The sequence below is a fragment of the Gigantopelta aegis genome, chromosome 3 (genome assembly GCF_016097555.1).
Source record: "Gigantopelta aegis isolate Gae_Host chromosome 3, Gae_host_genome, whole genome shotgun sequence".
NCBI classification, from domain to species: Eukaryota; Metazoa; Mollusca; class Gastropoda; order Neomphalida; family Peltospiridae; genus Gigantopelta; species Gigantopelta aegis.
Genome location: NC_054701.1, coordinates 15,579,833 through 15,598,357, shown reverse-complemented (window position 1 = coordinate 15,598,357; position 18,525 = coordinate 15,579,833). Strand labels below are relative to the sequence as shown.

General features: G+C 35.1%; 1 protein-coding gene across 1 annotated transcript; it reads right to left on the bottom strand.

Annotated features, from left to right (window-relative positions):
• Positions 1-2,226: 2,226 nt before the first annotated feature.
• On the bottom strand, positions 2,227-12,101 carry LOC121369492 (ankyrin repeat domain-containing protein 17-like). Its single transcript, XM_041494599.1, has 5 exons — positions 12,040-12,101; positions 9,325-9,552; positions 5,962-6,113; positions 5,253-5,452; positions 2,227-2,832 (listed from the first exon to the last, which is right to left on the bottom strand). The coding sequence occupies exons 2-5, from the start codon at positions 9,458-9,460 to the stop codon at positions 2,313-2,315; spliced, it is 1,008 nt and encodes a 335-aa protein (XP_041350533.1). The 5' UTR covers positions 9,461-9,552; positions 12,040-12,101; the 3' UTR covers positions 2,227-2,312.
• Positions 12,102-18,525: the final 6,424 nt, after the last annotated feature.

Sequence of the window (18,525 nt, the reverse complement as noted above, 5' to 3'; positions counted from 1 at the left end):
GAATAATGTTAAACAATTAGATTTTTATTATTTGCAGATTTTAATGGGTAACAAAGCAAGACATATATAATATGAATACAGATATAAATAAATGTGAGAGAAATATTTTCCACTCTCTGGTGTAAAATGAGCATATTAAAACAGCAGCTTCACATCAATATATAAATGCATAAAATAAAATATAATATAAGCTAATTTTATCTACAACAAGAACTTGCAACAAAGTAAAATAATTTAAAACAATAACCAATTAACATAAGAATAAGCAACCAACATGGATAAAAGATTACATATTAGAAATATATTAGTAGGTGTGTCACCACCATTGTTTTTACATTATTAGCTATGTAGCAATTGAACTAAAAACATCCCTACCCAAACAAACAAAAATAAAAATAATAATAATAAAACCAGAAAGAAAAAAATGGGAAGAATGTTTTTTATTTTCTATCTTTGAATACCTGTGGTATCCATCTACTCCAACAAATAATATGTTTCACAACTAGTTTAATTATATTACCACTAATTACTTGGAGGTGACTATAAGGGGAAGCAACTCTTATTAAACATCTGCATACAGGCAACACACAATAGATGTGGCATTTATTAATTTAAAAATTAATTTCCGTGCTAATATCTGATTAAGGTTCAAGCATGCTGTCCTGGGCACACACCTCTGTTATCTGGGTGTCCGTCTCACTCACACTTAAGTCAAAATTCAAAGCAATCAAAATCCTTAAGCAAACAAATGAAAGTATGAAAGGGCTGGACTACATTTACATATGCATAGCCCTACATAGATATACCAGATGAGCAGTTACTGCATGAATGAATGAAGGAAATGTTTTATTTGATGACGCACTCAACACATTTTATTTATGGTTATATGGCTTTGGACATATGGTTAAGGACCACACAGATGTTGAGAGAGAAAACCTGCTGTCGCCACTTCATGGGCTACTCTTTTCGATTAGCAGCAAGGGATCTTTTATATGTACCATCCCACAGACAGGGTAGTACATACCACAGCCTTTGATATGCCAGTCGTGGTGCATAAATGAATGCTTAATGACACCCAGAACGATAAAATACATCAGCTATTGGGTGTCAAACTAAGAGAGCAGTTATTGGTATTAAATTACTATAATTATCTCTCAGTCTGTTTCCCCATTTAGTCACAGGTAGGGTATCATGTTAAAAAGAGTAAACGACTGGATACAAAATATAATACTGGTATGTATGTATAGTAAAAGTTTTAGTATAATATATAATCTATAAAAGAGAATAATGACATCACGATTCACAAGGAAGACAAAACCAGTACATAATAAAATATAGTCAATATTTTTGTCTTAAAAATATATGTATAAATATATTTACAAACATAAAGAATTATAAAAATTGACATTAAAAACTATTTTGGTTCACCAAGATAATAACTTTTGGAATCAAAAGCACTTCAAACAGGCAACACACAAAAACTAAACTTTAACAACTGCCATGTAACAGACACATATTCTTATTTACATGTCCATCCTTTTCTCTCATACTAGAAAATGGTAGTTTATTTGTACAAATAATATTTTTTTAATATTTAATATATTCAGGGTTTAAACTCAACTCTGAAAACAAAAGTATGAGGAGTTTATTTGTATACATATTTAGGTTTTAAGCTCAATTCTGAAAAACAGTATTAGCAAATTGGCAAATTTTGTTTTAGAAAATCTGTAACCAAATTCAAGTTTTAGTTCAGTCAGACAAAATTTATGAAAATTTAGGCTTTTTAAAGAACTGTATTTGATTACGGAATTAGATTTTTGGGGCAATTTAATAATAAAACGTACTTGCCAGATTGACCTATTAATCACACTTGACTTAACCCTGTATATTATAATTAACCTAAACAAATTGCTAAAACATGTTTTAAAGTCAAGTTTAAACCCTGAATGTGTGTACAAAGGAACATATCTCTCTCTATATCTCTCTCTCTATATATCTCTCTCTCTCTATATATCTCTCTATCTCTCTCTAGATCTCTCTATCTCTATATCTCTCTCTCTATATCTCTCTATCTCTATATCGCTCTATCTCTCTCTCTCTCTCTCTATATCTCTCTCTATATCTCTCTCTATATATCTCTATATATCTCTCTATATATATCTCTCTATATATCTCTCTCTCTCCACTCTCTCTCTCTCTATTCTCTCTCTCTCTCTATTCTCTCTCTCTCTCTCTCTCTCTCTCTCTCTCTCTCTCTCTCTCTCTCTCTCTCTCTCTCTCTCTCACTCTCACTCTCACTCTCACTCTCACTCTCACACATTGTATATCACATCTGTCCCAACTAACGTCCTCAATACGTCTGGTATTGGCAGTTTCTGCAAGTGACTCGACATATCTGGTCCAAGACACTGACGGACAATAAGTCTGGAGGATTCTTTCAAACTAAGAGGCTGCACACATCTGTGTAGATAAATAAAGTCATGGACGGCCTGGTGTTCGTTCTCCAGCCTGTAGAATATATTCTGTTTCACAGACTCGTCCCTACTGACATTGTATCCCTCCGAGAGCAGGTAGAGGATCATCTGTGGGTTGTTCTGCATACACGCCACGGACAGCGGCGAGAAGTAGTTGTAGTGGTACAGGCTGCTGCCGCAGAGAATGAGGAGGCGGGCGACATCGATACGGCCCTCGCAGATGGACATGACGAGAGGCGATTCTCCGATCTGGTTCAGGATATTGAGGTCCGATCCGGCCTTTATCAGCATAGAGATGATCTCCAGTGGTGACACCTGCACGGCAAAGTGAAGAGGAGTTTCTCCACCAGACATTGACCTAGATAATAACAAAATAATGTAAACGAGACAAAGGAACTGACTGGTATATAAAAGGCCATGGTATGTGCTATCCTGTCTGTGGGATGGTGCATATTAAAGATTCCATGCTACTAATTGAAAAATGTAGCAATTTCCTTTCTAAAACTATGTTAAAATTACCAAATGTTTGACATCCAATAGCCAATAATTCCAAATTCAATGTGCTCTAGTGGTGTCAATAAACAAAACAAACTTCTTTTTTTAATCACTTAATCTTGCCCTGTGTTTATGAAATTTTTGAGTCTAGACTCAAGACTAATAGTCTAAGACTTTAATATCATGCAGTGTTCGAGATTAAAAATGTTGGGCAGTATCCCAGTTGGATACTAACATTTCAAAATCTGGTATCCCACCCAAGAATTTAGTATCCCACTTAAATGAAATTCATAAATAACATTGTAACAAACTTAGACGACACTGTTCTCGTTCCAAGTCTATTGCTACGCCACAATCAAAATCGTGAAATTCGCAATCAAACAGAATCTGCAGAAAGGTTTGCTGCATATATTTTTGCCTAATAATGACATAAATTAATATTTAACAGTAATCTATAAGTGTTTCTGACATTACTAATGATACACCCACCTGTATCAATTTCCTGCATATGTAGAATCAGTATCTCAAATAAAATTTGAAGGGAAAAAAACATCCAACAAAAACAATAGCAACCTAGCGGTTCCTAGTTTATTCCTACCTCGCTATTGCTCCATTAGACTGGGTATGAGCTGGGGGAGATATTGTTACGGCACAGCATTAGACTGGGTATGAGCTGGGGGAGATATTGTTACGGCACAGCATTAGACTGGGTATGAGCTGGGGGAGATATTGTTACGGCACAGCATTAGACTGGGTATGAGCTGGGGGAGATATTGTTACGGCACAGCATTAGACTGGGTATGAGCTGGGGGAGATATTGTTACGGCACAGCATTAGACTGGATACGAGCTCGAAAATACTGTTACCTAACTTCAGTAAATGACCGACGTTCACTGTTTCAGCGAAAAATTAAAACGCAGGATTAAAAAACCCAACAGCAATGTTACATTACATTAGTATCCTGGTGGGATACTGGGTTATTGAAGTCTGGTATCCAAAATTAAATTCTGGTATACCCGGGATATCAGGATACCATTAATCTCGAACACTGTCATGGCAATGCCATACCAATTGCATGCATGTAATGTAAAACATCATTAAAGATTTGAGTCTATTGTAAAGCTGCCATCTTGAGAATACTTTTTATTATTTAACCATATCAGGAGTTGAAACTGGCTGAAATTCCTGCTGGATATTCGATCCAGTAAACTATAAATACTGCTGGCTCAAATCAAAACTTACCAAACCGAATATATAACTATTGTGTGTATATAAATGTAAAATAATTGCCGGTTCGACAGGACATCCAAAAATATCTACGACTCGTAGTAATGTTGAACGGCAAAAACGGGCTGGGATGTAAATAATTTTAATGTTCTCTTGGGTGTGTGTGTGTGTGTGTGATATATCAAAGTAAAAGTAATAAAAAATCATTGGCTAGGCTTGTTTGATCTCAGAGTAGAACGGTGCTAATCTAGGAATTGTACTCAGAAAAGTGGAGGGGAAGGCAATGTGGCATCACACTAGAAGCATGCTAGCTTCACTTTCTATGACTATTAGCAATTAACTGTTGTCAAAAGAAAGGGTGTTTTATGGCCTTGCAGCAAATTAGGTTTTAAGAACATGTTTCTATTGTCACACATGATCAATTAAGAAGTTTGAAGTTTGTTTTCTTTAACAACACCACTAGAGCAAATTGATTTATTAATCATCGGCAATTGCATGTCAACCATTTGGTAATTTTGACATATAGACTTAGAGAGGAAACCCGCTACATTTTTCCATTAGTAGCAAGGTATCTTTTATATGCACCATCTTACAGCCAGGATAGCACAAACCACAACCTTTGATACACCAGTCATGGTGCATTATCCCAGACCAACCGTGCATCAAGCGAGCACTTTACTAGGTTACGTCTTGCCCCACATGACCAATTAAAGCATAACAGCAATTGATTTAAGGTGCTTACACCTTGCTAAAGCACTTACTTACAAATATAATATGCCATATGCCTCTGGGGAAACCCCTGGAGAATGGCTCCACTGAAGAGGTTCGATCCCATGATGCAATCAACCTCAGAGGAGTGTTCCACTGACTGAGCCAGATTCCACACTCTTTCAAAATACTTTGCTTTCATGATGTCTATTCTCTATGTTAAAGATACACTCACTCGCTCTCTCTCTCTCTTTCTCCTCAATAGCAAAGTACTGCTGCCAATTTATGTTAAGTCAAGAAGTTGATTTATTAACAAAAGAAAGAAAACAATTGCTGTTATTGTCTTACTTGGATGGCAAAACTCCTGCTGAGAGCAAACAGTCTACAATGCTTGGGTTTGCGTGAAGGATGGCCAGGATCAGTGGAGTGTAGCCGGTAATCGAATTGGGTCGGTTCTTACTGGCTCCAGCTGCGATCAGGCATTTCACAGTGTCGAGGTCACCGCTCGCAATAGCCTCATGGAGAGGCTGGTCACCATTTACTTTGATCTAATCAAAAAGGAAAGAACAAAATAAAGATCATATGACATGTATAAAACTATGTTTCCATATGTACATTTTTCCTGTCTATTTTCCATGAATACATAAATCTGTGAATTATTGAACCATGCGTGATCCATGTACATGAACTTGGAACTGCTCTTCAAACAATTTTTAATGGATCACTGAAATGTGAAATTCCCCATGAAATGATGTAATATGGAAGAAAGCATGATTATCAATATGGGTGAGAAGTTTAAACTAAACAAAGTTCTTACGGTGTCCTTTTGAAATTAATTACTGTATGGTTATACATGCATGGATATGGTAACAATCAGCACAGACATGTATTTACGGTTTCACAAAATATGTACATGGAAAACGTACATATGGAAAGGTAGCTTGATATACATAACCAGAACCACATAAAAATAAATTATGTCCAAAATATGAATTAAGAATATGAATTAAATCATCGTCTGCTGTAATTTTGTGTAACTAATCCACATTCTGTTCACCTTATTCACATCACAGCCAGCTTCCAGCAGCACCTCAACTAGCTGACTGTTTCCATGGCTACAAGCATAAAACAGAGCTGATTGGCCATCGCTGTCTTCAAGATTGACATCAGCACCAAGAATGACCAAACTTTCTGCCACAGTGATCAGACCTAAAAAACGTTTAGTGAAAACATTTGTTAAATGAAGGGACAATTAAGGCATTTGGCCTGGTATGCATATTCAACGATATATAATGCACATTGTTTAATATCAACAAGTATAATCGTATAGTTAATTAATAAAACACTTAAATGTGATGGCTATTATATATAACAGGCACAGCCATTTTGTACCATCCCAGTGAATATGCCCTCTGGCGAGCTGGTTGTTATGTAATACCTAATGTGTCACGTCAGGAATTAAGTCTTCGAACTGAAGAAACAAAACATACCTGATTTTTGCAGATGCATCGCAATGTTCTGTAATAATATCAATCACAGTAAGACGGCAACAAGTATATATTATTTTTCAATACAAAATAAGCCACCATTGTCAAAGTGTTGAAATAACTGTATTATGTTTTGTACATAAATTAACCCACGTACTGAAATAATAATCGGAGTGTGTTCTTGGTTAACTGGTCTTTTCTTTCCGTGGCCTGTACCTGTGGTTCCTGATTGGCAGGTGTATATTTAGACGGTCCCCAGACACTATGTCTAGACACTAAAAAGCCTCTTTTATTAAGATCACAAGGTACTGTCTGATAGCGGCGCTGACACCCCTCAAATCATAATGGACATTATCACTTTATTACTCAGTGCTCTACAAAGCAAGTTCAAATTTACTCTTCCCTGGCCAGTAAAGAATAATATTTTAGTTGCCAGCCACTTATATTCAGTAGCCAGCTAATATATACTTGTAATTAAATCGATTCATTTGCCATTTTACGGCACATTACTAATGCCGTAATTGTTATTAGGAACACATTCGAATGAACCCATGAAGGGGTTATTCCTAGTTGTTAAATAATAATTACAAGTTACTGTTTGTGTCCGGTTCCACTAAAACAGTGAACGACTATTAACTATCATTATCAAATTCCGTACCCAATAATTTTACTAAACGAAATTAAGCGAATTACTATTTTAACGGCACTGCTAAGATATATGCATTTAAATTGCAGTACTCAATAAAAGTTAAGTAAAATCATTGTGATAATATCTACCAGGCTCCAACATGTTACTAGTAGTTACCAATCGGCTAGCTTACTTTTGGTTTAAATAATATTTATTTTCGTCATATACTGCCTTGTAAATCCATAAATAGTGTTTTGTAAATAGTTATGTCTTTAAAGCTGTCTAAAGTCGAGTCATGAAAATAGAAACATGTTTTCCTCCACTGGTAAACATGACGTCCGACATGATTAAAACAACATTCACGACTGGAGACATCATTATCGTGGATGGATCCGTTATCACGATAAGCACGAGACTATTCGCAGCGTAACACATTTATAAGTTGACATTTAAAATAATTAACGTTTGAGTTTCAAACAGACAAGTAAAGACACACAGTGACTCAACAATCTCATTTTAATACATAAATAAAACCTGGCTCTAAATGGGACAGGACCGACTTGGTCCAAAACTGAACTGGGGCCGAATTATTTCCAAACACTTGAAATTCGACTTAAGGGAGATAACATCATAATGAAGTATTACCTCCCTAACGTCACCGTGTTTACTCTTGAATACTGGAAAATTGTTATTCAGTCCGATCAACTTGTCTCAAAATTTTATTTTTCAAACAAACTACCGATAAAAAACATGTTTTATGGAAGATAAATTGCTACTGGTCCACTGTGTTTTCCGATGTCCAGTTTTGTTTACAGATTAAAGTCAAATTATTGGACAGTCGCCAACTAGCGAATGTGATTTTATTTTTTAGACACCAGGGAATGTTTTTAGTCGCCATGGCGAGTATTTTACTCGCTTTGTAGAGCACTGTTACTGTAAGTAATTCTGTAAAACCCTTGATTAAGCAGACTTTCCCATCTAAAATCACAAAACTGACCAATTATGTAGTCCCAAAGAAAATAAAATTATCACTTGGGTATCGTGAGTGGTCGTTTTTGCTCGAACATACCCTACCAATTTCTCTTTTCTTTGGATTTTTTTAAAGAGAAAAATACTGTAACTCCATTTCGTTCTATTGATGCAAATTGAAATATATTTAGTTAAATAGTTTATTATACTATCAAGTCATTTATGTTGTTTTACAAGTCAGGTTGATGAAAGCGAAGCGCCTTGTCGTAAATTAAAGCCATTGTTTACACTGTGCTTAAGAGGAGTTGGATGGAGCTGACGTCACTTCGCCCCAAGCTATACCACTGGACGTCACAAAAACGAAACAAAATGGCTGCCCCCAGATAGAAGGAATAATTATGGTTTTTTATTACTCTAAAATTACAAGTTTTTCATTTGTTAAAGTGTCAGTATGTGTTGGTGGTCCGGGTATGCATCTTTCCAACACATAAGGCTCTTATTTGAGTTTACCCTCCCTTTAAGCAACAGATTTGAAGTCATTAAATATTAATATCTTAGATTAGTTGACAAAATCAAAGATAATATATACCTGATAATTAAAAATTAATAATGTTTTGGGTTAGTAATTGCAAATTTGTAACAATGTAAGTTGTCATGAAGTGCTTCATATAGCTAAGATTCCAAAAAGCAGGTAGCAATAACCTGAAACAAAATGTAAATTAAATGTTAATGATAATTAATATATAATATTTTTTAAACAATGCCCATGATACCAGTAATGTTTTTGGAAAATTTAGAATAAATTCAAATAAAATTGGAAAATGTTTAGTTCAAACTCAAAAACACGCAATAAATTACCTTTTGTTACCGGAATATAAATACTAACAGAATTCTGAGAGTACCACTAAAGCCATACATGTCCCCTACTGGACCTGACATATTTTCTTATCTCCCATGTTCAAGGGCCATAACTCTGCCAAAAATGGTGATATCCCCATAAAATTAAAACTTGATCTGTAACAGTACATGTTAAAGCTATACACAAAATTTCATGTCCTAAATTCAGGGGCCATAAATGTCAAAAATGGGTAAAACTCCATGAATGTCAAACTTGATCTGTAACTACTTGACAAAGTTATACCATGATAAGTTCAGCTCAATATTTTGAGGCACTGAGGCATTGAGTCATAGTGGTCAACACACACACACACCCATCCCTGTAAAAACTAATTTTAGAAGTCCTTGAGTTAAGTTGATTAGGCAGATGTTTTGTTACATATAAATGATAATTAATGGACCCCCACTTTCAATAATTTAAAATCAAAGCCTGTCTCACCTAACTTTGAAGCTAGCATGAGTGGAGTAACATTCTCCACCCCGATATTGACATCATAGCCCGGCATCTGAACCAGCTGTAGAGCTTTCTTGACATCTTTCTTTTTGATAGCTGATAGAACAAACTTATGTGCCATTGTCCTCAGTTGTCTTCACCATGGTTACTTGAAGCTGCTGTCTCAAATGTGTCTCAGAATACTGTCTCAACTGTGTCTCAGAATACTGTTTTCTGAATCAAAATACAATAATTTAAATATATTTGTGCATCTTCTCTATCAAAATAAAATTATATAGAGTTAAAGGCACATTCTCAAAGTTACAAAATGACCATTTTTATTTTGTATGTGAACATCAATATATAGTTAGAATCTGTTTTATAAAACACTACTACTACTACAAATCAGAGAATAATTAATCATCAGCTATTGAATGCCTACTGCTACCTGTTTTCATTAATAACATCATGGGATCTTTTATATACACTTTCCCCACAGACAGGACAGCATGTACCATGGCCTTTGATATACCAGTCACGGGTCACTGGTTATGAGGAAAAAAGCCACCAGAGCATGGGCCACTGAGAGGGTTCAATCCTCTGACCAGGCCTTTCCCCAAGACTTTTTTAAGGTGCTTACGTTTTCAACATCAGTATAACATAAATCAAGCCAAAATAAGTGGAGTAGTGAGTTAAAAATAATTAAGTGTTTGCCTTCAATCCAGCTATTATGTTTTATTTTATTTTTAAATTAAAATTATTATATTATTTATTTTAGATTTTAAAAATTATTTGTATTTAATTTATATTATTTATTTTATTTTATTATTATTATTATTATTATTTATGTCATCATTCTGTTAAAACCCGGCAGTGTTCTCGTTGGGTGAAAATTAAAGGTGGGCGGCTGAGCGACTCCAACACCCTCCCCCTCAATCCTCCCTCATCCTTCCAAGTAAATCAGAAAAAAAAATCCACTAAAGACATTTGAAAGCTTGGTTACCGTATACAGTTGCGTGTTAGATGACTACGGATAGCCTACCCCTTATTTAGCCCCTCAGTATTTGGTTAAAAAAGAAGATTAGTACGATGTATTTTATGTAACTGAACTGGAGATAATGTCAGTCTGTCATTCACAGGCATTCATTTTGGTGAATTGATTAGTTTTAATATTATATTTTAATAAAAATTTCAAATATGTGTTTTTTTAATAGGATCCCCCCATATGTAGAATAACACTGTTCTGACCTTTTTATTTTCTATTTTGTTCAATCGAATCGATCGCTTTGATATCATTGGCTGATAAAAGTAGTTCTGTTTTTATAAAGGCAGTGTAAATATTTTTTGGCACCCAAGATATATACTAGTTGTAATGCTAAACACAACTTCTTTGGAGGTGTGGGAGGGTGGGGGTGGGCTGTATAAACAGTCATATCCCTAAAATAAAAAGTTTCTAATCTTTTATTAAGAATTACTCAATAAACAAATGACAGGAAGTAAAAATAATCAGTTATAAATTAAATCTACAAATGATGACAAAATATCTGACGACAGCGAATGGGCACAAAAGAGAGAACAACCGTTCTGATCACGTGACATATTTGGCGCAGACATACACAGATCGATGTTTTCAGTGTATGCGTGTGTGTGTGTGTTTTGGGAAGGGGGTGTCAGGATAGAAACAACTGATTGCCAATTTAACTGTACTTTTACAAAGTGCTTCACCTATCATTTATTCAGTTAAATGGTACAGTTGATTCTGTCAATTGGCATCTTCTTTGATCAGCCTTGAAGCTTGATTGCTCTGCACAGGAATCCTGTTACACGTAAGCCCCTTCCTGGTGGATTAGCGGTCCCAATATATGTGGTAAAATTACCAAACATCATTTGTGAGCAAATGACTGGTCCATTGTTAGGTATTTAGGAAGTGTTTTACTATATAGACTATATTAATAGTGATTAGGTGTGCTTGATATACTAGTACACAAGTTGTTTGCAAGAGGTAATCGACTGCCACGCTCGTACTTGTGATAATTTTTTTCTAAAGCACATCAAATCAAGGTGTAGCAGCAACTGATTTCAGGTGCTTCCACACTGTCAAAGTGCTTACTTGATGGACCAAGGAGTGATTGGCCACTATGCCTAATGGCCCTGGGGAAGCCCCTGCTGGCTCAAGCACCACAAGCATGCACTCTACCAACTAAACATTTACTAGCTTCTGAACTCAACGTGTCATTCACGTAACAAGGAGAAAGAGCCTTGACCTAATTATTTTTAATAGGTTTGAAAAAGAAAAAATGTGGCCCTAACCTTAAGGCTTAACCCTAACATCAATTTTTTACTAGCCACAATTAAAAATTCACTTGTCCTATTTTACTTTTTAAGTTATTAAAACAATTTTACTAAATAATAATAATAATAATGGGAGTGGGGCTACCATAATCTAGAAGCCCTGCTTTTCTAATTTAATGACTACCGTGTATTAAGTACTGTGTTATCCTAAATAGTGCCTCGATTACCATTCTTACATTACGGACTGACTCATTGATGATTGCATTGGACACGGAGGTCCTATCTGGGATCGGTAGGTCATTTGACATAAATGAAAACATATCGCGGTCATTTGAAGGAGAAAACTTAAATCTGCTGTCAAATGCATGTGATACGTTGCCTTTAGAATGTAGCGTATGTTTAATGTGCAAGAGATAAAAACTAACTTACGTGGACCTAATTGGAATTATAGCCTTCCTCAACGTCAAGTCAAAAACACTGAAATAAAACTAGCGAACTTTTCTATCCGCTGTGAAGCCAGCGAACAATAAGAGGTTATCGGATGTAATGTCTTTCCAGAATATAGTTCCCACTTTGAATAACTTTATTTTCTTTCTATATCAATAGTTTTATAGTTCTTTGCAATAAACAATTATTTCTTCCATAATACAGTGACGAGTAATATATTACACTTCTGAAATATGGTTATCAGTTTGGGTATTAATACGATATCCGGCTTCTCACCCCCTTACCTCTGCCATTTTGTTCGCTAGCTTCCTGGTTTTGTTCGCTGGGTTGAAATTGATAGATATAAATATAAAACAATTACTACAATATTAATTTGTCATCACTTTAAGTATTTTAAATAATTTTGCTTTAGAATTTGTTTATTGCATTGTTTAATACTTAGTATAATATTGTTGTTTTTGTTAAATTAAATTATATCTAATCATACTATTCTTTTTTCACAGCTACTAATATGTTCAGTCCCGCGGGTGCGAGGAAATTTGTGTTTTTTTCAGATGCCAGCCGATCTTTCTCGCGACTGATCCCCTCAGTTCGACGGATACAGAGGCCTACCTGGTTTACTGCTAGGAATCGACTTCAGCAGGCTCAGCCTTTCAGGTTACTTAGAAGCTATCTCTATCATATATGAAACTGAAATTGTCTTTTTCATCAGGTATTGCATCAATGCATGGTATGACATAAATCCCTATGTAACTAAATGATGTCACATCAATCACTATGTGTGGCCGATATCCTATTATAAGGTAGAGGTAGAAACTATATATCCAATATCATCACGAAAACCGGTTTATGGGCAGTAAGGGTGGGTATTGGGGTTGTATGGGTCCCGATTGTAATTAGTTGTCACCTATTTTCAGGCTCTATTTACAGACAGAACTAAATGATGTGACATCAGTCACTATGCATAGCTGATACCCTATTATAGGGTAGAGTTAGGAACTATATAGCCAATATCATCACGGAAATCGGTTTAAGGGCAGTAAGGGTGGGTATTGGGGTTGTATGGGTCCCCATTACAATTAATTGTTGCTTATTTTTAGGCTCCATTTACAGACAGAACTAAATGATGTGACATCAGTCACTATGTGTGGCTGATATCCTACTATAAGGTAGACTTAGGAACTATATAGCCAATATCATCACGAAAACCGGTTTAAGGGCAGTAAGGGTGGGTATTGGGGTTGTATGGGTACCCATTATAATTAGTCGTCGCCTATTTTCAGACTGCATTTACAGACAGAACTAAATGATGTGACATCAGTCACTATGTGTGGCTGATACCCTATTATAGGGTAGAGTTAGGAACTATATAGCCAATATCATCACGAAAATCGGTTTAAGGTCAGTAAGGGTGGGTATTGGGGTTGTATGGGTCCCCATTACAATTAGTCGTCACCTATTTTCAGGCTCCATTTACAGACAGAACTAAATGATGTGACATCAATCACTATGTGTGGCTGATACCCTATTATAGGGTAGAGTTAGGAACTATATAGCCAATATCATCACGAAAACCGGTTTAAGGGCAGTAAGGGTGGGTATTGGGGTTGTATGGGTCCCGTTAAATTAGTTGTCGCCTATTTTCAGGCTCCATTTACAGACAGAACTAAATTATGTGACATCAATCACTGTGCATGGCTGATACCCTATTATAGGGTAGAGTTAGGAACTATATAGCCAATATCATCACGAAAACCGGATTAAGGGCAGTAAGGGTGGGTATTGGGGTTGTATGGGTCCCGATTGTAATTAGTCGTCGCCTATTTTCAGGCTCCATTTACAGACAGAACTAAATCATGTGACATCAGTCACTGTGTGGCTGATGCCCTATTACAGGGTAGAGTTAGGAACTATATAGCCAATATCATCACGAAAACCGGTTTAAGGGCAGTAAGGGTGGGTATTGGGGTTGTATGGGTATCCGTGTAAATTAGTTGTTACCTATTTTTAGGCTCCATTTACAGACAGAACTAAATGATGTGACATCAGTCACTATGTGTGGCTGATACCCTATTATAAGGTAGAGTTAGGAACTATATAGCCAATATCATCACGAAAACCGGTTTAAGGGCAGTAAGGGTGGGTATTGGGGTTGTATGGGTCCCGATTACAATTAGTTGTTGCCTATTTTCAGGCTCCATTTACAGACAGAACTAAATGATGTGACATCAGTCACTAAGTGTGGCTGATACCCTATTATAAGGTAGAGTTAGGAACTATATAGCCAATATCATCACGAAAACCGCAAAAATTAAGGGCAGTAAGGGTGGGTATTGCGGTTGTATGGGTCTCGATTGTAATTAGTTGTCACCAGTAACATCAATCCATATTTTTCAGATGTATTTCTTCAATATTTATGTAAAAAGCTGTTGCCTATTTTTCCATTATGGTCCAATATACCTTTGAAACATGTATCACAAAGTAGACAGATGTCATCCAAAGTTCCAAGCAGTAATGGTTTTTTTAACTTTATTCATGACCAAGTGAAAACAACTAGCACCATTGAAAATCGATTTCGAATTTTGAAACATATTGGACTACAAGGCAGAACACAACATAGGCTTGATGATTTTTCAGAAAAATTAAACAGTCAGACAGTTTCAGTACAGAAGTTGGCAGTTGTTGATTGTTTGAAAGTGAAGAAATATACTAAAAAGAACAAAAAGGCTATGGTAAAAAAAATAAACACAACAATCATAGAAACTTGGGCAAAAACAAAACAGCAACCTGACAATTTCAAGACAAAAGGTATTTTCCAGCAAGCACCAAAATATAAAATAAATGTTAACACGCCAAGAGAAGTCGAAACAAGACATTTTGCAACTGGTGTAAATAATCAGTCAAGTTTATTGCATGATAAATGTTACAAAGATTATGGTAAAGACAAGACTTTAATCACAGATAGTTTCGAATGTGATGATATGACCAAAGATGGTCTGAGTGCTGTTGGGTTCATTTGGAGACCAATGAAAAATTTTGGCAACACATGTTGGTTTAATGCAGTAATGCAATCATTGGCAGCAAGTGATGTAGCAGATTTAATTATAAAGGAAAGTGAATGTCATCCTCTTGATGTATGTTCAGATGAATGTGTTAAATTGCCTACTAAGATAGCTGAGGAAAGTGTGATTACAATTCTGAAACACTTAAAAGATGGCAGTAAACACTGTGAGGCAGTACCGGAAGATCTTTTGCACAATGCAGTTTCAAATGTGACTTGTGCCATGGGGATAAATGTCAATGGTCAACAGGATGCTAATGAATTTTTCATTAAAATTATAGGAAATTTAATTGCCAAAGTCCAAGGAAATATTGTGCTAAAACAAGAGTACGTTTGTCTAAAATGTGGCTCCACAACCTATGGTGAAATTAATTGTGGACAGCTAATTACCTGTCACCTTGATACAATGGACTATGTATCTGTACAACAGCTGGTAGACGAATCTTTGAAATCAGAGATGATGGAAAAGTATTGTGTATGCTCGAATGACAAATGTTTTACAAAAAAACAGATTGTTTCTTGCACATCAACTATTGTTGTAACTATTGGAAGGTTCTTATATTATGAATATGCCAGCAAAAATTCAAATTATGTTGAAGTATCTCATGATTTATTTGTGGAATGTAACAATAACAGTAGTAATGTAAAGAAATCAAAAATTCATTATCAGCTGAAGAGTGTTGTATGTCATCATGGGATTTCAGATAAACAAGGCCACTATACTGCACTTATTGAACAGTGTGGCACATTTTTTTCATGTAATGATAAGTCTCTGTCATTTACAGCTGACAACTTGAATCGTACATGCTATATGTTAATCTATGATAGAGTAGACAAGGAAATGCCATTATTCACCACAGCTGTTATTCACGCATTGTCTGTTAGCAGTGGTTTCAAATGCATTTACAATGAATCGCGAAGCAATATGCATACATTGTCCAGTTATAAGATTATTCAATGTCTATCATCAGATAAATACAGCAAGGAGATACAAGAGGACATCAAAATACATATTTGGCACAAAATGGAAGAACACCGGAAAAGATTTAATGTTATGGACCCATGTTCATTTCTATATTTGTATTTGGAACATTTATTTAGCAGCAAAAACAATAATCTGGGTTCACTTTTAACCGCTGAAAGCTTTGAAACTCTTCGTTTACAATTTAAATCTTGCAGTAAATGTAATGAAAAGTTTGTGCATGGTGACAGTATTTTCATCATTCACTCAGATGTCTTTTCCAACCATAATATTAATAGACTTATTATGAAACCAAATGACAACAATGGAGAGATATGCACATGTTCAGAAGACATAACTTCAGTATTCATCACCAGTTTACCAAGCACTTTGATAGTAAACATATCAGACTGTACTAGCATCAGACTTCATGATATAATTCATTTAACACTAGATGAAATTAGTACTGCAACAATCCTTGATGGAACAACATACAAGTTACAATCAATTGTTGCAGAAATGGATGGAAAATGGATTCTTTTTTGTATTGATGGCAGCAATTTAATAGAAATCATTAATGATAATAGGAAAATCAGTAAAGCTGTATGCATTACTGATTTTAAAATATACAAAAATATATTATTGTTTTATGACAAAACTGTGCAAAAACAGATGTCTATTGAGAAGTTGCAATTCTGTAAAAAAGAATTAAAAGTTAAGAAATCTGAGCTATTTGTTGATTGCAGTCCTATAAAAAAGAATCAACTGGAAAGCACTGTTGCTGTTGAAATTGGAGGAATAACCATAACTGAAGACTTTTTAAACCTTATTCTTGATACAGATAGGTGTCTAAACAGCAACCACATTAATGTATACATGATTGCACTGCAAAAGCAACTGAAACATCAAGCTATTCACATGGTAGACTGTATACATGATTGCACTGCAAAAGCAACTGAAACATCAAGCCGACATTCACTTTGCAAAAGCAACTGAAACATCAAGACATTCACATGGTAGACTGTGGTTGGTTTAGTCAAAAGTTGTTGGTTCATTGTAATACCCATCAACCAAGATGGACAATTCATATACCAGAAAGTAAAAATAAGAGATGGTGGGATTATAGATATGTAGTTATTCCGTTAAATGAAAATAACAACCATTGGACTGTAGTAGTGATGGACACATTACATAATATATTATATTATTGTGACTCACTTGGGCGAAGAAATGACTTGGTTATTTTTCAGATAACCAGATACTTGATGTTTGAACACACAATGTGCTTTGGAAAGCCCTTAAATGTTAAAGCTTGGTCTTTGGTTATTTACTCAGAAATGCCTGGTTTCGATCGACAGACAGATTCAAGTAGTTGTGGGGTGTATGTTTGCGCAATGGCAAAAGCGATTTTAACAAACAAATGTGTTCCTAAATGCCCTAACCTGCATTTCTACAGAAGGCAGATAGTTCGAGAAATACTGCAATACAAGTGAGATGAATATTTATGAAGTTATGTCGGGCATGAATAATTATCAATTTAGTTGTTATTTTTTTTATTACTAGTATTAATTTTGTTTAGTATTACTTTAATTCAATGTTTAATTATAATTTATATTGATGTTTATCATGTTGCAGAAGTGGGTTGGTGTTTCATTTCATTGACACAAATCATTCACTTAGTAATGCATGAGTCGTACTTACTTACATTATAAATTCAAAGTGTTTTTTTTTTTTTTTTTTTTCATATTTGGAGATGGCTAAAGATGGGTTGTGAGTCTAGCTGGGTTACAGCGACCCCAAGATGATCAACCTCTTGATAAATAACGTGTAAAATGTGTGTTCAGTTGCTTTTCTTATTATTTCTACGACTTTTCTTTGTATTAATTTATTTTAATTTTTTAGAATATTTAGAGGTGCTGTATGTGATGTTGCAGAAGTGACTTGGTGTTTTATGTTATACACAACCCATTCTGAACATTGATGTGTATCATGTTGCAGAAGTGGGTTGGTGTTTCATTTGATTGACACAAATCATTCTGAACATTGCCACATAGTAATGTGTGAGTCGTACTTACCATAATAAATTCAAATTGTTATTTTTTTTTCTTCTTTTTTTCTTTGGAGATGGCTAAAGATGGGTTGTGAGTCTAGCTGGGTTACAGCGACCCCAAGATGATCAACCTCTTGATAAATAACGTGTAAAATGTGTGTTCAGTTGCTTTTCTTATTATTACTATGACTTTTCTTTGTATTAATTTATTTAATTTTTTTAGAATATTTAGAGGTGCTGTATGTGATGTTGCAGAAGTGACTTGGTGTTTTATGTTATACACAACCCATTCTGAACATTGATGTGTATCATGTTGCAGAAGTGGGTTGGTGTTTCATTTGATTGACACAAATCATTCTGAACATTGCCACTTAGTAATGTGTGAGTCGTACTTAC